The 26,319-nt window shown below is 44.0% G+C and overlaps 1 protein-coding gene across 1 annotated transcript in view; it reads left to right on the forward strand.

The window, feature by feature from the left end:
• SPAG16 (sperm associated antigen 16) overlaps window positions 1-26,319 on the forward strand; it is a 2,683,085-nt gene that overhangs the window by 32,028 nt on the left and 2,624,738 nt on the right. Inside the window, exon 2 of the mRNA XM_069615929.1 lies at window positions 23,195-23,241. Within this exon, the coding sequence (XP_069472030.1) occupies window positions 23,195-23,241 (47 nt within the window). The remainder of the gene's footprint in view (window positions 1-23,194; window positions 23,242-26,319) is intronic.

A 26,319-nucleotide genomic window follows, 5' to 3' on the forward strand; every position in this document is an offset into this window, starting at 1 on the left:
TCTCTTCCATTAGCTTGATCTTGGAGGAGGTGATTGTGGATGAGTCCTCCAGGTCTCAAATCTATTTTCTGTCTCATCAAGCCTGGCGCCGAGTTTGTCTACTCTCATTTGGAGCAGATCGAACTTGCTCGTAAGAGCGTTCATTTTGGAATACAGCTTGCCAATGCGTGCCTTGAGTTGAAGCAGAATGCTTTTATCATCAATGGAAGAGTCTGTACTTTCTTTTTCTGCCGTGCCATCCACTCTGGCCTCTGGTGATGATTGAACCAGTCTCTTTTGCTTTTTGGACATTAAACGGGGCTCTGTTGCTATTTTTCATTCTTCCCATTGTGAGCGTGAGTCCAAGGTATTTGTTCACGTATGTACGGGTGGGTTGCTGTTAACCTGGCAATTTCTTGGTCCTCAGCGCATTTGGGGGCTTTGAGGGCACAACAGTGATGTGACAGCCTGCTGCTCTGCGAGCATGGGCAGTTGTGGGGCTTTCCCCTTCCTCCACTTTGCCATACTGCATAGCTTGAATCATGCACTCGCTGGTCCTTCTGCACCTCAGAGTGCCAGGCACGCAGTGACCTCGGTTTGTGGCCTTCTGCTGCTGCGCTGCCCCACGCTTCTTCGTCTGAGGCATTGGTAAGCACCTCACTTCTCCGGGAGGATGACCATGCCCTGCCAGGCCGCCGCATGTCTGTGGCTCCCTCACCTGGCCATGCTATAGGATCTTCGCCTCTGCCAAGCTCCGCACTTTTTCTTCTCCGGAGCTACACCAACGCACTGCACAGCAACTCTCTGTTCCATCTAGATGGGGGAATCAATCAGGATTTGTAAGGATTCTTGAGGCTTTTCAGCTGGCTGTCCAAAGCTCACGTGGGAGCCGCCATCTTGGTTGGTTTCTCGAGCGCCCCCCTGGTGGAGGGCTAGCTAACATAGGTAATGCTTAGTGATGTCAAAGGAAGTGCCACCAATTTCCTGACCCTTGTACGCCCTATTTACTGCTGGTACCTATGCAGTGCTTGTGATGGGCGTTTATGTTTCGGGAAGCCCCATCTGCTTGGTGATGGTGCCTGCAAATGACCTTTACACAACAACACCCCACTATCTGTTCAACCACAATAAAGAGCCAGTGCAATCTAGGCTGCAAAAAGCCTGCCATTGCACCATTCAGAACAGTGGTCTAGGTTTCATACAGAGAAATACATACTCTTAGGGTCTGTTGATCCATAAGAGCGCTCTTTTAATCCATATGCAGACCTTTACATGATCAGAAAGCGAATCCCAGAGCGAACACTATCTTTTCATGAGTTTAGGCATACGAGAATATTAGTGACTAATATTCTGATTAATTAAATGACTTTCTTCAGCAATTATATTACAATATGGGCAACTTTTGTTTAGCACAACAAACACTAAAACTGTGTCTTCATTTACATCAGAAAGAGAGAGAGAGAGCTATCGGGTATGCAGATTGTAATTGTAATTGGTTATTTATAACTCGCTTAATACCCAGAGTTTTCTAAGCTCGGACCCGGGGATCGAACTGTGTTGCTCTGCGTCGTCTTGATTACAAGACGAGCGTGTTGTCCCTGAGCTATCCTCCCAGATGTGGGGTTAACATACCATTCCCATGTAGAGTTCGAATGGTGGAGGTACCGCTCACAAGATCTACCTGACAATGGAGATATGTCGTACTGAAACATAACATGTCTGAATGTTTTACGTGGGACTCGGGTAATATGTATGCAAACTACAAAGGAGCTAAACGGGTGCTTGTGTTTCTTCCTGCGGGACACAGCAAGCTATGTATGAAAGAGTATTCAGTTGAAGTACAGCATGATTTATTGAGCGGGCAGTGTATTCCTTAAATAGACTGTCAGCCTAACCACTATATTTATTAGTGTTTAGGATAACACTATATTCAAGAAAGCATACCGTGCTAATCGATCAAATCTGTTCTGATGACGTCTGTTTGTTGCATGTAGAACTGCAGCCTTTGGTTTCAATGAAATCTAAATCTTGTGAGGGCCTCACTTTGCTGATCAAGGAACTGCCTTCAACCTCTTGGAGGTGCTGCCTTCACTTGTATCATTCCTCAATTTGAGCCCAGGAAGCACAACATCTTAAACAATGAGCATGTTCTCGCCACCCTGCAATCGTAGCTTGGCCTTATGGTGTAAGTATGTTTACTCCACTGAGCATGCAGTACTTGTCATCGTTCCACCATGACAAGTGGCAACTGTCTCCCATCTAGCTTTATTCACGCACTCCTTTTCCCTTCATTACGCTAATACTGTTTATAGCCGTAACACCTCAAGGACCCAATGGGCAATCATTTCCACACACTGTCTTTGTAAGCAGTGTTCTCGAAGGATGCTTGCCATGTGTTTATCTGAAGTGGTGGAGAGATTCTTTCCCCACCTATTGTCATGGGAACGCTCTGGCATCTTTGAAGGTCTTTGGGTTCTTGGGGTGAAGTTTCAGTCATCTAACACTTTCTATCTCACAATGCAGTAATGCTCCAATGGCATGACTCAGATTATCAAAGCTTTACTAGTGCATTATAATTATAGCTTACATATGTGTGACTGGATGTTTGATGATGTGGCTGTCTGCTTTTGCTGGCTTCCGCTAGCAGGGGTTATGTCATCTTTGTGTCTTCAAGCTTTGTGAAGCAGTTGATGGTGGCAGAGATCTCCTGATAGTAGAGTTGCTCTTCAGTTTTCATGTTTGGGGCAGTGTAACAGTAAGTGATCTATTTATCCCAAAGGTCTAGGACAAGTTGCAGACGATCCACTCTTACTGTTTTTCAGGTGTCTACAAAGTCTTTTTTACATTTTTAGCTCAGCTAATCACAGAACCAACTCCTCTTAACCTTCAGATAAAAATCACATTTCTCAACAAGGAGTATTTTAAGTCTTTGGGCCTCATTGCAAGTTTGGTGGTATCCTGCCGGTAAATCCGTCAGGATACCATCAAACAGAATTACCGTTATGACACTTGGTCTACCGGACTTACCAGTAGATTCCAAGTGCCTGTAAGGGCAGTTACTCCCCATTCCACAGAACTCCATGGGGGGAGTAGATGGTATTACCGGCACCGTTACTACCGGTGGTGGTAATACTGGCCGTTTTTGATGGTGATTTTGCCGGAATTACCTCCAGCTCAGAGCTGGAGGCAATTCCGACCACCCCACCATCAAACTTGGAGTTGGCCAGTTCTGTAATGTGCTGGTGAATGGAATTACCGGAACATTAACACTGCTCTGGCCAATGCTTATTTGTTACTGTAACAGAATGCCATCTGGTGAGGGTGGAATATCTCAAGCTTTTTTTATTTTGGTCACATAAAACTATGCAGGTAATTATGTTTCTGTTAGAGAGGTCTGCTAATCAGACCGTGTATGCTACATGCCAAAATGATAGTTCAAACATGTGCCTTTGCTAAGATAGCTTCCAAGCACCTTCAGCCTCAGCTCTGCAATTGCACAGGGAAGGTTCAGATATCATATGTGCATTCCTGACAGTTGCTGGAATACAAAGTTTATGCAGGCAGAGGTGGATTTTTAATCTTCTGCGCATTTAATGTAAATTAAAATGATGCATGCCGTAGTCACTCTGGTGGCACATAAATCTGTAAATATAAACCATGCCTGATTGTGGCATGGTGACTGCTAACGGCACACAAATATACAGCCACAGCAATTTTATATTGCATTAGTTTCATCTCTGTGAGCAGGGCCCAGCTATGACAGGACTTACATCTTTTTATGTCTCGTATGACTTTCTCCACAGCTGCTATATAGGACAATGACCAGGATGATTCTTCTTTTTTCCCTGTGCAGGAATAACAACACCTTCTCTCGGGGCACAGACGCATGCCCCGGGAGGTCTCCTGGATACCAGTGCTTCAAAGGCAGCACTGACATATTAAAGCCACTTTCACACCATGGTGCAGACTAGTGCAGTTCCTTTAAAGTCTGCAGGTATGGGCAGGGGGCAAGTTAGAGTAGTCCTGGAAGATTGGTGAGCTGACAAAAGGGTCCCACAATTTTTCTTTCTCTTAGGACTCTCTTCTTTTTCCGGTCCCGTCCGTTTCATGCAGGCAAGGTACTTTGGTTGTGATGCCCGAAGGCAAGTGCCACTGGTTACAACAACCTGGATTGGACCCCTTAAAGCAGGCTTGCTTTGGACCGTTCTCTTTCTATTTGGAATTTGTAAGGTGAGGGGAGCCCCCTAATACTTTGATTAATCTCTGTACTCTTACAAGCAAAAGAAGTATTTGATGTACCAGCTACTTCAAAGTCCTCTGCCATAGCTAAGGCAGAGGCAAGCTCTGTCCCCTAACAATCTGAGGGAATAGTGCAGTTGACTGCTGTTTGACCATGTCCTCATTTCTGGCTGCACTGGAACCAGGCTCCTGTTCACTGGGGGTGAGGAGTTCCCCTATATGTACCAGAAAAGCTTCCTAGAGTAGGAATGCAGAACAGAAGGACTCGCATTGCACTGTGACCCCCCGATTGGCACTCCCATCAACCCAGGATTCCAGGAGCGGCTTGGAATTCTGTTTACTGGCACTGAATTGACCACTTTCAATGCCCTCAGTGCTGCTTTTGAAACACAACAAAACCTTCAACCTGCCTGCTGCATTTTGAGGCATCCAGAAACCGGCTCGACCAATTGCTGTGGACCATCCTGAGCAACCCGACAGCAGGCTCGACCATTGTGGGAGGCTGTCAAACATGTCATTGAAAATGCTGACTTGACCCAGCTAAAGCCATCATCTTGCTACCAACTCAACTGCTACTGAACTGTTGGAAGACATTGTCTCCTGGTCTCTAATGCTGACTCGATCCTTTGGCAGCCTGCACCATACAACTGACACCACACAGACCGCCAGGAGGATTTTATCGACTCAAAATGTCTCAACATCGGCTGGACTGCAGCTTGTACACGGGTGTTTCTTTTATAGTGTTTTCTAATTAGTTGATTGCATTTTATTGTTTGATTAAAATTCTATGGGCCTCATTACGACCTGGGTGGTAAGGGATTACCGGTACCGGTAACGGCACTGGTGCCGGTAATTCCTTACCGCCCAATTACGAGATCCCTTTGCGGGTCCCTACCATAACGGCTGGTTTTACCAGCCGTTAAGGAAGGGACCCGCAAAGGGACCTTGGAGGTAATTACGGTACCGCAATTTGCGGTGCTGTAATTACCGCCTTCCCGATTCCCAATGAGCCCTATGGGGGCAAGAATGGGAATGGGGAAGGGCCAATGGTGAATGGGGAATTACCGCCCCTCCAACCTTGGAATGGGGCAGTAATTCCACCATTCACCATGGTGGAATCCAGCGTCAACCATGGCGCTAATAGTGCCATGGTTAACGCCTGGGTCGTAATGATGCCCTATATGTTTATGGAACGTTGACTGGACTTTCTTTTATTTTGGAATAATTGCACTTCAGTTGTTTGGGTTGCTACTGTTATCAGCTCACATCTTTCCTTAAGATATAACCTGCTTTCGGCCTCCAGAATATGCGATGGAGACATACTTGTTGGGTTGAACTGTGCTGTTTTTCCTTTATGATTGGGTTAACTTCTTTTAAAAAAAATATTTATTGTGTTTTGCATCCCAAATGAGAAAACAATAAATGAGGAGAAACTTTCACAGATTACAAAAAAAGTTAAGAAATACACTCATTTAAAAACCAGAAACTAAAATCAAATTTTACACAAAAGTAAGGACAAGAGAGGAAAGAAGCAAGAAAACAGAAAGAGATGAGGAGAAAGTCCGAAAACAGGGCTTAACCAGAGTTGAGTCTCACAAAAGTTAGTGATATTATGGTCCACTTAAGATGCTTTGCATCCCCCTGAATTCCTTTCTTCACATGTAAACTTTCTCAACCTATTCAATAAATTGAAAAGGAAATCACATAAAGGCAAAATCAAGCCCTGCTATTGACCATTCATCAAACTGCACCACCAGGCTTTGTTTCCTATTTTCATGCCTAGTTATTTCTCCCGTTCTTCGTTCAGGGCCCTACACCCCATCACCCAATGTTTTGTAGTTTTTCATTTCCATCACAGCACAAAATCTACAACTCAAGATTCCTACTCCCCCTTTCCACTTTGCCACTCTCTCCAATGTTGGTAATTGGTTCAAGCGGAAGCGCAGATACAGTAATCTCCTTCTTGGTCACGGGAAGATAAGTATATATTTAGACAGTTGCTCCCATTTATAGACTAATTTGGCATATTCCCTATATAGGGAGTATTTTGCCATCTCATCTGATGTTTCCCCCAATCATGTTGAAAAAGATTTTTTTAACCTTAGCTAGGTTTAGGGTAAGCTCCCCTCTGGAAGATCCTATTTCAGTCAGTAAGGCATTTATTTGTTCTTTCAAGTTTGTGATTGTCACCCCAGAGGAGCTTATTTGCACTTCACCCCATTTCTCATTTAGCAAGTGTGTTGGTGGGTTTAGAAGTTTTGCATATACCAGCATCTTCTTCCACAGGGCCGTGGTGGCTAAGGAAATCAAACCAAACTCATGTCTTATTACTGAGTTTGGTATAGCACATGCCAACCTTAAGGTATTCTTCCAGAGCATGCCCTGGACCTTATTTAGACTATCCCCCAAATCAGTGAGATTAATGTCGAGCCGACAGAGAATTGTTTTTTTTGACTTGCATCAAATAGAATTGGATCAGTGGGGTCAAGGAAAACGCACATAACTGTGCGTACACCGGTTTCATTTTTGTTAACTGCTGTCCATATTTCTAATTTAAGTGTAATATATATCTCCTTGCTTTGAGGTAGTATTTCACACTTCATAACCCAGGTAAGTCAGAGGTGACACCCGCTCAGGCGGCTCATCTCCAACACTCCATGTGATGGTCTTCGGGCTTCTCTTGGTTGAGAATACACAGACTCTTGATTTTAATCTGTTTATTTTCAGATTATTTTCCACAGCATAGAGATGGACCAGGGCGAGTTTATGCTGCAGCCCTATTGGTGTGATGTCGAACAGGACTAGGTCGTCCGCGAAAGTGATCCACTCCAGCGTTACTGAACCCAGCCTCACTGGATTGGTTAGGTCTCCCTCCCACACTCTATCCATATCCGCAGTGAACAAGTTGTAGAGCATGGGAGCCACCTCACAGCCCTGTCTCAGCCCCATGATGGTCTTAACCGGCGCTGTCATAACCATACCCCTGTCCAGGCGTACCTTTACTGTTGTGTCTACATGCAGCACAGCCAGCAATTTAACCAGCCTAGGCGGGCCACCAACCAACAAGAGTTTATGCCACAGATGCCCTCGGCTAATTGTGTCAAACGTGCTTTTCATGTCTATGGAAGCCATATGGACAGTACCCAATGTCTTCTTTTTGACAGGTGCCCTCATATGATCCAGCGTAAATGTGTTTAATGGGGTGCCCATCCCAGCACGAAAGCATATCTGATGTTCAGACAAAAGATTGTTTTGATAATCTGGCCTTTAAGATCCCTCAAAAGCAAGGTTCCAAAAATGTTGCTGGATGAATCCAGCAATGCTATGGGTCTGAAATGATTTGACTTATCCCCCTTCTTATGTATCAGAACCATCAAAGATTGTTTCCATGTTTCAGGCACTACGTGTGTCAAGAACAGAATGTTGGAATAAGTCCCACAGGGGGAGAGTCCATATTTCTCGATTTTGTTTAGTGATGATGGGCGGGATGTTATCAAGACCTCGTGCTCTTGAGGGTTTGGCTTTACTAATTGCCCATGAGACATTCTCCAAATCCCATGAGCAAACATTATCTAAGGGTTTCCCCACTCCTTCAGGGTCCCATGCAGGCTCGTATTCAGGTATAGAATATTTCCCCTGTAGATATTTCTTCCAAACCTGCACCGTTATATGACACAATCCCCTATTGTAGTGGAAGTTTTCCCAATAGCTCCCCCATGAGGGTCCGGACGTTTACTGCATCTTTTCTGAGTAATGCTTCTACCATCTCCTGATTTCTCTTTATTGAGGTGTCCCTCCTGATTAGTTTCAGCACCTGTTTATGTCCTTTCCTTCAAAAGGCTTGGTAGGAGGTACACGTTGTAAGGCATGCTCTAAGTTCTGCTCTCTTAGCGGGCTTGGCCTTCTGTGTTCTCGTGTCATATAGGTTTGTATGGGAGGTAATTCCCTGCAATTTTTCCTTCTATGAGAGCAAATTCATGCAGGTTGACAACTTACTGTTGTAATTTCCTGCTGTTAATTCTACTACCCGCTCTGCCATCAACACTAATTCCTTCTCCGATATATACATAAAGGACCTGCACACCCTGTAATTCCATCTAATGCCCCCCCGCTCCCATCCCCTTGCTACAGTGGTGAAGGCTAAGGCAGGTTAAAAGTGCTGGTTAACCAATCACACATGTATCTTGAGCATTATGGGAAAGCGGTCGCTCCCCATGGCCTTTCCCCCGGTTAGACAGTCACTCTTCCCACTGAGTACTGGGGACAGAAAAATGTGATCAATCCAAGAGGTCTTGTTTCCTCTCTTCCGTGTATGGAAGTCCTTGATGTTTTCTTCTCCCGGGATACCAGGTGAAAGGTCGCAGTCTGCCAAAAGGACTTTCAAAGCTGGCCCATTTGTTCGCTCCTAGATCTATATTTCCCTGCTCGCTGGTTTATCTGCTTTGGCTGAGTCTGGACACAGGCCGCATTAAAGTCTCCTGCCGCTACTACATTTGCGTTTTCATGTCTCCCCAACCAATCCCTGAACAGAGTATCCAGCACACTCTGTAACTCCATCGTATACCATGGATTGGTTTCTATAAACATTTACAATCAGGAAATGGAACTTTGGCTGTGTCGTGGTAATATGTACTGCCATTAAATCAGGTGAATCAACTTCAACCTCGCAGTGTGTACAAGCCCAATTTAGGTCTATGGCCACTGTATTTGAGGATGTCCTCCATGAGTATCACCTAATTTTCACCTTTTTCCGTAGTGTTGATATACTCTATGCCAGTATCTCGGCTTCCTAGAAAGGTGGTCATTGTAGACTGCTTTTTCTTCGATTGTCCCTTTGTATCTTTTGTTAAGGCACTTTTGCTGACTTTTATGACCTTTTTGGGTTGGTTACCTATTTCCCTTCCTCCCATAGCAAGGGCATCCAAAAATTGTTTTGAGTTGTTGCATTTTGTTTAATTTTTGGCCTGTGAAAACAGTGTAAGTGGATGGTAGACCTACCCTCTGAAATTTAAATCTTTGCAATAATTAAATGCAAGTTTATTTAGCTGATTGTTAAACTTGTTTGAGAACAGTTAATCATATAATCAGTAGTATCCAGAATGCAATACCCAAACATGAGAATTTCAAAGCATTGTGACTGAGCATATACTTGTAAACCACAACTCATCAGTGGGTATACATAAGTTGCCTGACAAGTGGTGTGATAGAACAATTTAAAAAATTCAATAAACAATAAACACAGACTCTAAAAAGAGTTTTTTAGAACGGAAGCCCTTGGTTAAGGGTCTCATATGCCCGGCTGGAATATGACCATATATGGTAGGTCTAAATATGATGTTAGTAGTGTAGGTGCAGACATTAATAGATGCCCAGGGGGGTGGTCATAGGTGCTGCGGACGTTTTGGCTGAGATGGTAGGAGCCTTCTTCTGGGGCCATGAAAGTCAGATCACTCTGTGTAAGGGACAAGTAAAAGAATGAACAGTGTGTTAAAAAAGCAGCTGGGTGCTTGAAGGGGTAAGTGGTAAATAGATACACAGGGTAACACAGCCTGTACCATTCCAGAACCCAAAGGGACTCGCCTAATATTGGAAGCACCACTTGTTGTTAGCTCTGACAGGGTAGCGGCTTGGCAGGTGGTACAGTGGAAGTCCAGGAGCGGACTTAATTGTTATTAACAAGAATGTTAATAACAATGGTGCAATTACCTGTTAGGTATCACTGCGTTACGTGCTTATATCAGGGATGCCTCATTTGTTCTACATAATAGTGTCACATACAGCCACATTGAAGTACTTGAGCCATTCCATGGCGCCTTGGCGCCTTGTCACAATGTCACCATGCGATCCGAGTGCTGCATGGTCTTGCTTTTGGCCCATCAATGATGACACACTTTTTTTACTATCCACTATCATCAGCCAATTACACAATTTTGCACTAGTCTTCCCTGGTTAGCCCCCACCATACACGGCTCCCCGGGCCCCATCAGTCAATGTATACGAATGGCACGAACGCTATACATGATGTTGGGACACTATCCCCAGGCGCGCGTGTTTGTGCTCCACATAGCCTGCACAGTTGCAGCTCTCTGACGGAGCCAGCACAGGCTCCCGCAGAGGACGCCAGCCTCCACACCGAGCACCCGAATTCAGCAGGTAACCTAACTGTTCCTTGCTCCACCTGCCCCTCTCCACATGGGGCAGAGTTGGTTCATCACCCTAAGTGATAGACTTCTAAAATGCTTACCTGCCCTCCCTTTTGACTTTCAGGGTGCGCCCGCTCCACTCTCTTCCTCAATCCAGCCAGACTGACTTCTCCTGTTCTGCCTTCCGATGCTCCAGACTTCCGCACCTTGCCTAATCCAATTTTGGCACCAAGGTACTTATTTTGGCCTACTTTTCGGAGTACTATACTCAATTTGCCCCCACCACGCGGGGCCCAACATTGATTGTGGTTTTTCCATTTTTTCAGGGATCCAGCCCCCAGCAATATCTCACACTATTTGAGACGTTCTGGAGGACCCCTGCCTCTACTGGAGAATCCTTCCCACGCCAGGGCTTGCTCATATCTCAGTCTATAGTCCGCTCCTGGACTTCGACTGCACCACCCGCTAAGCCGCTACCCTGTCAGAGCTAAAAACAAGTGGTGCTTCCAATATTAGGTGAGTCCCTTTGGGTTCTGGAATGGTACAGGCTGTGTTACCCTGTGCATATATTTACCACTTACCCCTTCAAGCACCCAGCTGCTTTTTTAACACACTGTTCATTCTTTTACTTGTCCCTTACACAGAGTGATCTGACTTTCATGGCCCCAGAAGAAGGCTCCTACCATCTCATCCGAAACGTCTGCAGCACCTATGCCCACCCCCCTGGGCATCTATTAATGTCTGCACCTACACTACTAACATCATATTTATATGTACACCTACCACAAGGTCATATTCCAGCCGGGCATAGGAGACCCTTAACCAAGGGCTCCCGTTCTAAAAAACTCTTTTTAGAGTCTGTGTTTATTGTTTATTGAATTTGTTTTCATTGTTCTATCCCACCACTTGTCAGGCAACTAATGTATACCCACTGATGAGTTGTGCTTTACAAGTGTATGCTCAGTCACAATGCTTTGAAATTCTCATGTTTGGGGATCTCATTCTGGATGCAACTGTTTATATGATTAACTGTTCTCAAACAAGTTTAACAATCAGCTAAATAATAAAAAGCTGGGTAAATACACTTGAATGTGCATGTGTTTCCACACGTAGCTTTTCAATGGGACCTATGACTAACGCCCCATTTAGATGTGCCTTCACAAAGGTTCAAATAAACTTGTATTTAATTATTGCAAAGATTTCAATTTCAGAGGGTAGGACTACCCCCCAGTTAGTGTTTTCACAGCCCATTACAGTCCTTCCTGGTCCAGGACTGTCCTTTTTTGTCTACTTGTTTTATATTTGGTGCAGGTAAGTTCTTATTTTTCTTTTTTTGGGGTATTCGCTCTCCTCTTCGGCCTGTTTGAGTTTACCCACCCATCTTGTTCCTGGTTTGGCACTGTAGCTTCCCGCGCCACAACTGGTATGGGGACCTGCACCGCATACATCTGTTTATCTTCTTGTTGAATTGTGTTTAACTGGTCACAAAGAGGTGTTGCCCAATCCGGGACCTCCGTCTCATGACTTGGATCTCGCCCTTCCAGATCCGGTTCACACCATCCGGTGCTTGTCTCTACTCATAGACTTGAATGTGTGTGTGGTAATACAGGAGCCCGTAAATTTCGCCTTTCCTCTTCTCGTCTCTTCTTCTGCCTCTCCTCCTCTTCATGAAAATTCACCTCGTTGGTATCTGGATCCTTTTTCTGTGCTAACAGGCTTTTCAATCCCTGCTCTACAGTGTCTAGTTTTAATGCATTTTCCTGTATGACATCTTTAATGTTGTCGTACAAGTGCAGGAGTGATTCCAACACCAAACGCAATGCCGAAATGGATGCTGGCCCCAGTGTGTCCATTTGTTGCAAGAGGTTGGATGCTCTTCTCAAAGTGATCTTTTTAGCCCTAAAATAATTATCACTTAATGTTTTCTTTGATCTGTGAGGTGTTGTGAAACAAGCCTGTTCTTGTGTTAGGCTATTTGAGGGACGCATGTGATGCTCCCAGTCCCTCAAAGGACCATATGGAGGATGTCTCAGTGTGTCCTTTTCTTTATTTAAAGTCCCGATAGGGTCTTTGCATGACCCTGTCTATGTCACTGCATTGGCATTCAAAAGAATAGTTCAGGGCGTCTTACTCAATCACATCTTCCTTCTGTGATAGGTTTCCACCGTGAGCATTTAGATCCCGCCCTAACACCATGGAAATATCCCTCAAATTTGGGGCAAGACGCCCTGTTTCTTTTCCGTGTCGTTCCGCTCTTGAGCTTATGAATGTTACATGGGATTTGCCTGTTTTGTTTGAGGCACCTGGTGTATTCCGCGTTTTTTTCAGGAGGGAGCTGGCCACTACCTCAGAATATAACGAAGGCGTACTTGCTGGAAGATTCCTTCCCTCCGGTTGAGCCTCTCCCCTCTTTCCATTGTTGGAGCCCAGCATGTTTAGCAAAACGACTTTGTTGTTGATCATAATTTGCCAGGGGGTCCGGATAATCGGTATGTTTAATGAGATCCGAGAGGTCTTCCCTCGTCCCTCTTGCCTCCTCATGTGCTTTCAGGGCCACCTTCCCCCTTTTGGTAATTGCTATCCTACCACTTCTTAGATTTAGGGTAATCTTTTCTTCTTTCCCCCAGTTTTGAAGACGCTTATATTCAAAGACAGTCAAATGAGTTCTAGCGGAAGAAAAGAAGTAGCATGTTGCAAATTACCTTCTGTTGTGTCAGGTTCTCCCCGAACCTATGCCTGATATTCCCGGTGTTGTCGCATGACCCTGGCGGTGTTTATAGATGGCCGCAGTTTCCGACACCATGCTCCACTGACCTGTGTCATAGCACAGTGTTTGGGTGCAGCAAGGGAGCAACCCTGAGCCCGCTACTTGCCACGGACTGTTGCAGACTGGTCCTTTGCTGGTGCTTCGCGTTGGCGCTGTGCGCAACTGGCAGCATTTAAGCACATGCCCACAAAGATCCTTAAGGGCACAGAAGCCAAACACACGATGTGAACTCACTGTAAACAGTAGCAGATAGCAAAAAGACACTTGTAATCAATGTCTACACACACCACACTGCTGCAGACTGGTCCTTTGCCGGTCCTTCGCCAGTAGTGTGGGGCTGAGTAGGTGATTTAGCCACTACGCATCTCTGTACTCATTTCCTCACAGTTATTGAGACTCCAAATTCTTTAAGCTTTTCAATGTTTTATGTCAAAATCAACAGATATCTCCCATGGGGACAAGGGAGTAGTTCTATTGCTCGCAATCATCCCACTTGCACAGCCCAGCAACAATGTACATGAGATTGAGAAAGTATCAGTAGTTTGCCATTATTGCAGGACCGCTTTTTAGCTGGGACTTTATCTATAGACGCTGATCATTGTCCCGCGTTTGGTATTCTTTGCTGTGAAAGAGACAGTTTGCTGGGAAGAAGCACCTCCCGAGCACTATGTAGAATTTAATTTTTCTTTGTGTTTGTATCAAAGTGTCTTATTGTGCAGTATGTATCTACTTCGCTTCTTCATTGAGCAAGTGCAGGTGGTGTTTTTCCAAGTGTCTTTAGTCTCTCTAGGAGTTCAAGTCCTTGGATTCTTGTATGCACATATTTTATTTGGTAATTGTAGTTTGTGGGCTCTTAGGGCCTCTGTACAAGTTTGGCAGTATTCTGGTCGTAAATCTGCTGGAATGCCACCAAATGGAATTACCGTTATCAGCACTTGGTCCCATGGATTTACTGCCGAACTACAAGTGGTGGTAGGCGGTGTAAATACCCATTTATTTTTGACAGTACTCCATGGGATTTTTGCTGAAGGAAAATCCTCCACCGCATCGCCAAAACTATAGTACAGCGATGCGGTAATGCAGCGGTTACGGTATTGCTGCCATGTTACTGCCATTTTTTACTTTACCACTTCACTTGTAATGAGGCCCCTACTACTGGGTATTAGCAGTTTTGCCCTGGAAGAATTTGCCCTCTCTCTCTACCGCATCGCAACTACAACATTGGTCTGGTATTGTAAGCCAGGGAATCCAGAGTTCTCTATGGAAGCACTTCAGGAACCTAACCAGTTCATTATGAAAAGTGAAACTATATGCCCCTTACTACAAATTTGCCACTATCCCGCCAGTAATTCCGGTGGGATAACGGCAAACTGCCCTTACCGTTTCCGGCACCTGATATCCCGTATTACCGGGATATTCCAGGCGCCGGCAACGGCAGTAAATCCCCAATCCATGACTTGATGGAGGGGATTGCCTGAATTACCAGTGCATGCAATTCTGGCATTTATTTGCCGTTAGGGACCAGATTTACCTCCAGTTCGTGGCTGGAGCTAGAGCAGTGCCCCCACCTTCAAACTTGTGTTTACCGGTCTGGTAAAATTGCAGGTGCCATAATTACTGTAAATTTTACCACCATTTTTTCCAGACCATCAAAACTGTAATGACCACCTATGTCTCATAAAAATACCACGTTAAAAACAGATTTTGAAGAAGAAATACAACTTGTGAAGGAGCTCGTTTTGAAGTGAATCTTGGGTCAGAGTTTGAATTAAAATGAAAAGCAATCGATATTTACGTTGATTAGGGAAAACTGAAAACGTCCTTGCAAAAATCTGCTTCCGGCCGCTTGACAGTTCTTCATAACCTCCCCCAGTCGGGTAGCAATAGAAGAAGTTGCGGTTTCCAATATGCATTCCGTTCTGCAAGCAGCGATGACATGAAATCAAAACATGTCACGCATTTGACAAGTGTCAAAGTTGCAGAGCAGTTTCTATTACAGGAATAAATATGCTGTCAGAAGATCCTGCCTGCAGTGGGCTGCTTGTTATTACCGAATGAGACCCTGTTAACGATACATATGTGAAATGCTTCCCCTGTGGAAGTGCTCAATGCTTCCTTACAAATTACTCTGTTTCCCTGTGAGTAATGCCTCTGCCGTCCGTGTCCTCCAGGGAAGACGTGTCAAGTCAAGTGCGCATAGCTCACTGAGCCGCCCCCCCCCCCGCCTCCCATGGCAAGGATGGCGGAAATTAAGAAATCGCAGTGCTCTGAAGTCAGCGTACATGTGTTTGAAGCGCTTCATGATTTGGCGTTTGAGCAAAGGATTGGAAAACTGCAAAGGGTATGTTTAGTGGCTGGGGGGGGGGGCTCTATCCCCACTGGCACTGGTGCCCAGTATGGCTTGCAGCCTTCCACTGGCGCCGATAATCCCCCACGTTCCCCACGCCAAAAGCTGCCTCTCCTCGGCCACTGGGTATATTGTGTGTAGGGGCAGGATGCGCAAACTGATACAGGCTGCCACCGTAGGATTTGTTTCAAAACTGGAAAAAGCCAGGAATGTTTCAGAACTGGAAAAAGCCAAGGAATGTACAGGCTGCTCTGACTACCCCTCCTGAGTTCCAAGCAGTGCATTTCAAATCACTCCTCTTCAGACGAACTGGGGAAAGTAAGGGATGTACAGGCTGCTCTGAATACTCCTCCTGAGTTCCAAGCGTTGCATTTCAAATCACACCTCTTCAGACAGAACTGGGGAAAGCAAGGAATGTACAGGCTGCTCTGAATACTCCTCCTGAGTTCCAAGAGGTGCATTTCAAATCACACCTCTTCAGACAGAACTGGGGAAAGCAAGGAATGTACAGGCTGCTCTGAATACCCCTCCTGAGTTGCAAGTGGTGCATGTCAAATCATACCCCTTCAGACCAAACTGGAAAAAGTCAAGGAATTTACAGGCTGCTATGAATACCCCTCCTGAGTTCCAAGCGGTGCAAATCACACCTCTTCAGACAGAACTTGAAAAAGAGAAGGAATTTACTGGCTGCTCCCAACCCCTCCTGAGTTCCAAGGGGTGTTTTGCAAATCACACCTCTTCAGACAGAATCGGAAAACGCCAAGGAATTTACAGGCTTGTCTGAATATCCCTCCTGAGTTCCAAGCGGTGCATTTCAAATCACACCTCTTCAGACAGAACTGGAAAAAGGCTGCTCTGAATATATTATACTTAAGCACCAGACACAGTCTGCTGAGCTACCTTTGCAGCTTTCTCCTTTGGGACTGGTCACTCAGCGTTCAATGAATTCAACATGGGATGTGGCTCTCTACTTCTGCTGTATCAAGTGCAGTGGCGCTTCTAACAGTGCAGCGCATGCACAGGAGTTTAACACCAATAAACTTCGCACCATTGACATTGCACAGTCTCATTTCGGATGTATAGGCCGAAACGAAAATCTGGAAACCTATTTATGGGGGCAAAGTGAGGTTCCTGCCCTGCTTGCTATAGAACTAGGAACCCACAACTGCCTCCTTAGTCGCCCTCTACTCGGTGCCTATACTGAGGAGTATATTCCAACATGCTGAAAGGCATTTTTAAGTGAAAAACCAGTCTGCGGTGAGCCTACAATCCGTTTTTGCCCTACAAAAGCCTAAGGTTGCCGACCTGAAAATGTTGGTCAGGGCTGCAAGAGGACCCCGCTAACATTTTCGAGGCAACTGTGATGATTAGAATAATGGATGTGAGGAGAGGTGTGTTCAAACTATTTTATCTGATTTTGAGTGGGGCAATGTCGGAGGGGCTGGGCAGCCAAGATGACTAAGAATAAAAATTATAATTCTTCAATACACCATACACCAGGATTGTTGTTGTCTGTTGATCTATACTTGTGATATGACACTGCCTAATATGAGGGGTCCGTAATGTGAGGCGGACAACTGCTTGTATGGTTTTCAGGGTTAAACATTTTATTAACAGAAAATAATGCAAATAAATCCTCGCTAAACCTACTATCAGGTAGTTTCCTACCTAGTCTAAGAATTAAGGGAATCACTCCTCACAGAAACAAACCCTAAACAACAAAACATATAAAGCACATGTCCAACATCATAAATGAGCAAATAATAAACAACCAGCAATTTTGATGAACTTCACTTGCCCTGATTAAATCAATCCTGGGGAAGGGTGGTCACAATTACCCCAAATGTTCAAACAATAGAATAAAGTCTTTGAACCAGTTTTTGTAAGGTCCAAATGACAAAAGTTCACTGAACAAAAATCCACTGGTAACAGTTCTTCAGCTTCCAGCTGAAAAGTTGCATTTCCAAGTTTAGTCAAGGAAATAGCACCAATGGTAATCCTGGATGTCTACCTTACAGGATTGCTTGCCACAGTTCAGAAAACCGGTTAGTCAATTCTCCTTCTACAATTCTACCAGTGAGTGTAACCTCTGCAGTACCTCTGGTATATTTGTCAGGAAGAATCTTCTTGGGTTGTTGTTCACCTCTCAACAACCACACATTTACTACTGTCACTATATAAACTGACTCCTTGGTTCCACAGTGTACTACTACTCCAATCACCTTTAATGTGACCTTGATTGACAGTCTTATACAAAACCACAGTTCCGGTTACTTCTACTTCAACTTAATGTGTGAGACTAGTCCAGCAAAATACAAGACGCTTTGACCTCCACAGGTAGGCAGGGCACTTTTCCGACTCTCCAGTCTGCCTTCTGCCACCAGTATAACTTGTCTCTGCTTCCAGACTGACTTGCTCCCCACCTCAAAAGTCTCTGCATTACAGGTTACTGGTTTTAGTCTTCTTACAAGCACCCAGCTTCTTTCCCCAGCTTTGTACACACCTTCTAGGTTCCAGTAGTTACCTGGAAGCTCAATTGCCACACTTCAACTTCAGATAACAATGTCCCACTTGTATCAGAGGACACTAGACCTTTAACAGATCCCCCATTAGCTGGTTTGCTTTCAATAGGGTTTTTTACCCTGGAAAGGGTTCGCCCATGGCTTAGGTAATGCTTGTCCTCCTTCTTGGTATAACCACTTCTACTTTTAAAGAATGTTCGTTCTCCTAGCTACAAGGTACAGTCTTCAAAGGAAAACCACTTTTAGGTATACGCGACCACTCTTTACAGTATATTTTTAACTTCAACTGTCTGTAAAAGTCTGTATTCCCACGCAATAACACAGACACTTCCTTCTCAGCAGGGGTGTCTCCGGTCTGGCCACGCCAACTTGGAGTCTCCTGCACTCCTATGTCCCTTGGCTTGCTTCTTGCTACAGGGCACAGGCTTCAGCACAGCTCTGCAATTACAGCCTCTAGGCGCACGTGGGAAGACCTTCACTTTCAGCATGTCTCTCTCAGTGCAGCTACGGCAAGGCAGGGTTTGTGAACACAGGATCCTCGCAGAGCTTGCAGGTGAAATCTTCTCTCTCCTTGTCCTGGCGTTCCTCCATTGAACATACTTGCCCTTGAACTGCCAGCCTTGTGCTCTACTTCTCCTACTACTACTGCCACCCTTACGGCTCCTGCTGCAGCTTCTCTCCCAGCTCCCTCTTTCTGCTCCTTCTTGATGCAGCTTTTTATGCCTCTTAGGTGGGGCAATTAATCTTAGGTGCAGGCTGTTATTGTTACTTGCCCGATTGCCTGGCCTCTACTTCTACATGCCTATTCAGCCCTCTTCTTCATCTCAGACCTTATGGGATTCTGGGACATGAAGTTCACTTTGTCAAAGTTAGGGTTTTCCACTTCATTAATTTGGCAAAAGGCCATAAAAAGGGACAAGTTATGGGGAATGTTAAAAAGGGGTTGCTCCTAGTCCTCCTGGTCTGATTCCTCCCCCATGTGATCCTCCCGCAGTACACCACCTCCAGGTTCAGGATCACATAGCGCCTGCCTTCCCCAGGCCACATGATGAGGGTCCCAGGCCAGATTTCGGGGGAGAATCTCATCAGATTCTTCATGCTACGCTAAGAACATCAGTAAGATTGATTTGATTGGATGATCCCTGTTCAGGACAAGTGTACAACCCACCCCAAAAAGAAATGCACTATTGTTTATTCCAGGTTCTTTAATAGACAAGAGTAACCCCAGTTTCATGCATCCAACATACCATAATCCCACCCCACATTCTGGGACAAGAGCACAAACCGTTCTTTAATTATAATTTCATTTTTTAAATGCTAATCTGATTGAACACCATACAGGGGAAATTCACCTGAAGATATGTAGGCAAATCCAGGCTTTGAACAAAAATGAAATAACAGGGTTTGAATTTGCCTATGTCAATATTGATTCAAAAAGAAGCCACACACATAGACATGACATCTGCATTCTCATTGAAATCAAATAAATGGCAATTCTCAATGGTACTTAAGTACAATAATTTTACTGAATGTAAATGACTAGTGCAAACTTACAAAAGCATTCCAATGATAGTCACTCTTTATATAACGAGAATGTGATGGCAAATTTAGTTGCCAGAACCTTATCAACACTCACACCAAACCAATTAGATTAGTGAGTCATAAATATCTCATCAAACACAATATTCATTTATTCACAAAAATATATCCGGACTAAAAGCCCAACAACAAACGGTTGTTGTAGCACAAGGTATCTACTTTAAAACACAGATTCTAAAACATCACCAGGAGACATTTCATCTAGCTAAGAGGGAAAAGAGTAGATTTGTAATGTTATAAACACTATTGAGTGAGAGGCTACCAACCGTCGGGTTGCAAGATTCTCCAGTCATCGCCGCAAATGGTAAGCACATATACTAATTTAATGCCAATGAATTCTGTGGTTATTGATTCTGGGAAGAGAGTATTGGAGAAGTGGGTAGAGGAATTGGAATGCGAGATTACGGAGAAAGAGTGGGAAAATATGTTGAGTGTGGGATATAGGAGCAAGTTGGATCTCAAGTTGCGGCCTATTCACCAGAAAATATTAGGACAATTGTGTTGGCACCGGTGCGTATGTGTAAATTGGGTCTACTTAACAATGATTTGCGTTGGGGGTGTAAAAGAGACACTCGTTCACATGTTGTGGTATTGTTCTCATGTGTTGGACTTCTCGACGGAAATGTTGGACAGACTGGATACGATATTGTCCATAAGCCTTCCTAGGATGCCTCTACGGGTATTCCTTTTGTCCAGAAGGGGACGATGTGAGATTGCTCGAAGATATGGGCAGTGGATTGATAAGGTGCTTATGGTTGCGGCGAAGCAAGTGTTGATGGTATGGAAGACAAGGAAGAAGCCTTGGGTGACGAATCGGATAAATGATGTATTGATGTTATCGAGGTTTGAGAAGGTGATGTTCCAAAGGCAGGACAGAGTAGATGCATATCTAGCTCTCTGGATGCCATTCAATGAATTATATGGTGAATGAGTACTTGTGGCTGTCTGAATCTGGTATGTTTTGTTGAATTGGTAGTGAGGATTGAGGTGCTGCTCTTGGATCTTTGTGTTTGGTTCTGTGTTTTTTTTTTTTCTTTTTTTTTTTTTTTCCTTCTGTTTGTCCATTCTGTGGGAGTGTCTTCGTACTTGTTTGGTGGTGGTGTTTTGTGTACGAAAGATTTATGACTGGGTTAATATGCATAGGGAGGAGGAATTTATATTGCCTGAAAGTGGTGTTGATGTTCTTGGTGTACTAAATTGGTCTTGACATGTTTACCTATGTAACATTGTGAAGTGGAAAGCGTATACTGTTCTGCTCATTTTATTGCCGGTGCTTTTTTTTTTTGTATTTGAAATTATTAAATAAAAGTTGGAGAAAAAAAAGAACTTCTATTATAGAAACTATTTTTACAAAGGACAAGCTCCCGTAACCCACTATTCAATTGTGTAATCAGCTGCAGACACATTGTGTAGATGCTGTTAAAACCTTGCTTCTGTAATCCCATGGGATGTTTTGTGTTAATTTAGATCTACACAAGCATGTATTCCCTTGATACGTCGTACATTTTGCAAGAGGGGTACCATCTAAGTACAGTGGGAAATGTCCTTTTGTACTTGCGTTTTAAGGAATTTATAGGAACCTGGACAGGATCATAGCACAGGCTGGTGGGGCTCCCTTAGAGTTCCTCCCTCTGTCAGGAACACAGCAGGATCAAATTCGTCTGGAAACTAGGAACTGGGTCCACGCCAGTTCTACCATTCTGGCTCAGTGTCTTTATAAAAGAATGTTATTTTACCAAATCCAGTTCTGCTTCTATTCCTTCTCCTTCACTTTATTTCTGGTTGGTATGGAATATCTTATCTGCCTCTTCTGAACATTTCCAGTTTGCGTTCATTTTTATAGAATGTTCGCCCCTTCCACATTGAGAAACCTGCTAATAGGGATATATTTAAAAAAAAAAACTGCTACCTGCAACCCATTGACTGAGAATGTGGAAAGCTGCACAGTAAGTGTGGTTTTCGTTTTGTGCTCAATTTGTCAGGTCACATTTTGAAACCAGAGAACTTTCAGGTTTTCAGAGTCCATGCATCACCAGGGCAATCCAGTCCTGTCATTTTCTTTTTAGATTCTGTGACTTCAAGGTTTTTCATTCCCATTTGAAATTTAGAAAAACTACAAGTGCCAGAATTCCAAGCAAAAACAGGATCGGGTGGTCTTTTGACGCTTGGCCAGGTGAAACCTGAAAGCTTTGTGTTCTCACTGAATAATAATAGTCTTGCTAGATTTATATTCGTTAATGAAGAGATTTGCACACCTTCTAGATTTTACAAAATAGTGACATTTTATATTTGATAAGTAATTGCTGAAAGGGATTAATTCTGGTGCTTCTGTAATGCAGGGGAGTTGGATATCTACATTAATTTTACATGTATACACTTGTAAACAAGTTACAAAAGAGTTTCCAATGCAAATGTGTAATTCTACCAACAAGTATATTTTGTTTTTCACAATGCCATTATTTTACAGCAGCTGGCGTATACCTCTGCAGCTAGAATATAATGTCTTCATCTGATCTGCCAGTGGAGTACTACATCAATTGACTTAATGATGAATGGCAGAATGAGCTCCCAACTGAAAAATGTCATGGACCTAACATCTGCACAGAAAGCTCTTGGGTGCAAAGAAGTAATCATTTGCACTTTGGATTGCAAAAAAGGTGTAACATGAGGCAGCATTGTCTTTACAGTGCAAATTGAGTAAACCATGCTTGCCATTTATGCATAGCAAGCAGGGTTTGCAATGGATTAATATGCAATCCACCTGCTTGTTGTTGTTGTGAAAAACAGGCGGATTGCATAGGAATCCACAACATTTACACCAGCATGAAAATGAAAATGTCATCCTGGCCTAAATGCTGTCACATTTGTTTTGCAGAGATGAAGGGGCGGCGGAATCGTAAATTATGATCCAAGCACACTTTTTCGCCATACTAATGAATGAAAAGATGCCTTGGGGTGACCTTCATGCATAACATGTTTACATATACATTTTACGCATGGATTTTACTCTGCCATCATCGGCATGAGCCCCAATTGCTTTTGTGAAACACTGCTATGCTCGCGCATAGGACATTCATTCCCATGCTACTCTTTACAACATGTCTGGCTTCACTGGACACCTGATAAAACCTTGTCCTCTGTTTCAAATGTGTTGTGTGTCTAGCAACACAGAAACCACTATACATAGGGCCTTTTATGGAGGCTAGCTCCGTGTAGCTGTGCACCAAGCAAACAATAGCTTTAATGCACAGCTGTGTTTTTTTTATTTGTTTGTTTGCTGCACTATTCATTTAACGTCACAAGGGACAGCAATTCTAGTCTAAGGCTTTGCTTTTATTTGAGTCCTACTGTAGGTCATTTTATTCAGTTGAAAAAACCGAAGATTGCAACTCCATTAGTGCAACTGATGGAGAAATCAAAGCCCAAGCATGGCAATATGGTGAATCCACTGACATGGGGCCCCGTGATAACCTTAGCAGATGGCAGAAAGGGTGCTAACACATGTTTTCATATTAAACCCAGCATAATTGTTCTGTGGATAAATACGTTTAAATCTCAAGCCCTTTCGAGTCTGACTTGACCTTGACCTGACCCCAAGATGTGACCATCACCGAAGGATCTGAAGATGATTACCAGTATGAAGAGGTATTGTGAACCTGTTGAGCAATGATTATGCTTCTATACAGAAAGACCTTCTGTTTGAGTACATGTACCCCTACATTTGATGTATTTGTGTATGCGAGTGTGGACAGGAGATTGTTCCAATGCAGGAAGTGTATCATTTTTCTTTTTTTTGCACTCCAACGTTTTAATCTGGTCTTCATTCATGCATAGTAGTCATTTCAGAAGGAACAAACCTTCCTCAGTACGATGCTTAATGGGGGAGCAGGGTCCAAGTATAAGGATCTATGTGCCTACAGCTTTCATCATCTCATCTTCAAAAACACAATCAAAATAAAATGTCTGCAAGCAATAATACACAACAGCTTGCTGTAGAAAATAGACATTCGACTTCATCCACTGTGGATCGCACAGCCCCCATGAAGTAGTCTGTGGTGGCAAGGTACTCCATGATCCAGCTTCACTGGCAAACACTTGCTCTTTAACTTCAAGCTAAAGATCACAATAATGGCATCATTTGAAGCCAGTGCCATTTTAAATTTGACTGTGTCAGCAAAGACCGACATCCCTCAAAGATGAACCTCCATCACAGACCTATAGAAAGCGATATTTGGGGTTGATTTGTTGGACATAGTTTTCATGCGTTGAGAATAATGCATCTTGACATGTGGCTGCTAACAGACCCCTCAGTAATGTGGATAGGATGATCGCATGAATGTTCAGTAGGAAAGATGTTGGTCTACACACTGTGTGATGTTCCGGAGGCTTGTAAAGGCACCCAGGGATAGTGTGTTGATGTGGTGCGAAGATGGCGTTGTGAGATGTCTTCTCTGGCTCTGCAGCAGCTGTGACACACTAGAACATGTGCATCACTGAAAGGCTCAGTAGATGACTAGGAATTGTTCTTCTGGGGAGTCCAGAGCATGAATATCATCGGTTGCCACAATGGGCTATAAACGATGTTGAACTTGCACGCCACTCTTCCACCTCCCCATCCTCCCCACCCCATCGGCCTTCTCAGGGCTTGACACCTACTTTTCCTCAGGACTCTCATCCCCTCTCTATCCCTTATGCAACATGCAAAACAGCAATTGGCATTTAATCATCCACGTCATACCACATTGCTCCTATCGTTGGCAAAGACTATGCCATGAACTGGCCAATGGTGACATACAAGGCCACCTTCAAGTGAAATGCGTTGTAGTTCCTTTGATTCACTCCTCATGTTTAATGACATTTCACTAAGCACCTTAATTCTGCAGTTATGCCTTTCGCAGCATTATTTTTAAAATATCACCAATGTCCACAATTAAAAAAATCTTGCCTTGTTCCCGCTCAATAAGGCCGACATTTTTGCCCCCTCTGACTGGCCAGCATCAAATTACATGGCAGGATCTAGAGCTGCCCGAACTTTCTGCGTGGGCAGTATCGACTTGGGGAGGGGGAACCTTCCCATTGCTTAAAACTCTCTGTAATCTTAACTCGGATATCGGGGCAAAACGGCTGATTTCCCTATCAATTGATTCCAAACATGTCCAAACTTGGAGGCAAAGGTGGGCTGTCCTATGGTGTTTAACACTCTTCATCAGTTCTACTCAGTTAGTATAATGTTTGTTTTAAATGTGATTATAAACTTGCTTAGATTGCACAACGTTTGTCTTTTTTTGAGATGCAACACCACAGCGAGCAAGTCTTATGTCTAAAAAACAATGCATTACCACCAAGAGAAAACGCAAGGGAGCTAATTGTATAACAAAGCGTAATCTGACGGCAGGGATCTGTTCCGTTTGCACTGTGGTGTAGCCAGTTCGCCACCACCAGATTGTTGTCATTTGCACAGTAGGGGGAAAATTAAGTAAACGCTGCCTGGCATGCACGTATGTCAGGCAGCGTTTACTTTTAATTGTGAGCGCTGCATGGCAACGGGTGCTCAAAATTACAATCAAACGCAGCTCAACATGGCATGTCGGACAGTGTTTAATGTTCATTATGAACACTGCTTACTATGGGTACATGGTAAGCAGCGTTCCTAATGAAAAATAAACGCTGTCCGTCATGCCAGCATGTCGGACAGTGTTTAGAAGGATTTCCTATGAAATCATTGGTTGTAGGCCAGCATGAAAATCTCAACAGAAGGTGGAAATGTAATTCCTGTTACTCCCCTGCCCTCAGCCTTCAAAAGCAACATACATTTCCTGCAGCATAAATGGAGGCATTAAGACAGGCATAATTGTGTTATAGCAGTCTTCGGCTCCTCCATTTATGCTACGGGGACTTCCAAAATCAGCTCTAGGGACTTTAACACGTATTCCATAGAAAAGAGAAAAATATATAATTTGCGAATATAGACTTACCAGCCCAAGTTTGATTCACCTCCTCCACCCCAGGTTTTATTACTTGACTTTTGAGCTCAATTACATTTGATTCAAAGTCGGTCATGCTCGGTTTTAAGAACAGTTGATTACTGTACTGACAAACAAATCCCTTCCACGCCAAAGGGTTATCTTCAGTACAAGTATTTTATTGACTTCAATGTGAAAAATTGTATTTTCTGTCAGAGCGCTTTCAGGTCAAAGGTCACTCCCAATTGTGTTTCTTGTACATCGTTGTTTGATTCGGTGTCCCTGTCTGCACTCAGCCATCAGGTAATCTCTGTTTGGTCAGTGACATCCAGCTGCCCCGTATTTTAAGCTTTCAACACTGTCAGTCTTCCAAAGGCCAGCCAGCTGGCTTCACTGAGGCTCATCCTCGACCATGTGTAAAAGCACCATGGCAGGAATCAATAGTGTAAAAAAACCTTTGCGTAAGGCTTTTACACTATTGATCCGTGCTATGGTCAATTTTCGCTAATTTATATGGTGGAGAGGAGAGGCAGAACGCAACTTGCATTTCCGACGCTCCCTTTCTTTTCACCAAATACTACATTTACATGCCAGCGCGAATGTCCTGTGTCCCTGTGTGGCCACAGGGATCCATCGCAAATGCTGCCTGCCATGTTTGCATGGCAGGCATCATTTCCTCAAAGTACACGACGGAGTGCAAAAGTGCAGGGCAAAATTCAACGTGCGTGCTTGTACGCCTCCTTTTGTCCTGTACTTTTGC

The sequence above is a fragment of the Ambystoma mexicanum genome, chromosome 9, assembly GCF_040938575.1.
Source record: "Ambystoma mexicanum isolate Mex_15411 chromosome 9, UKY_AmexF1_1, whole genome shotgun sequence".
Taxonomy (NCBI): domain Eukaryota; kingdom Metazoa; phylum Chordata; class Amphibia; order Caudata; family Ambystomatidae; genus Ambystoma; species Ambystoma mexicanum.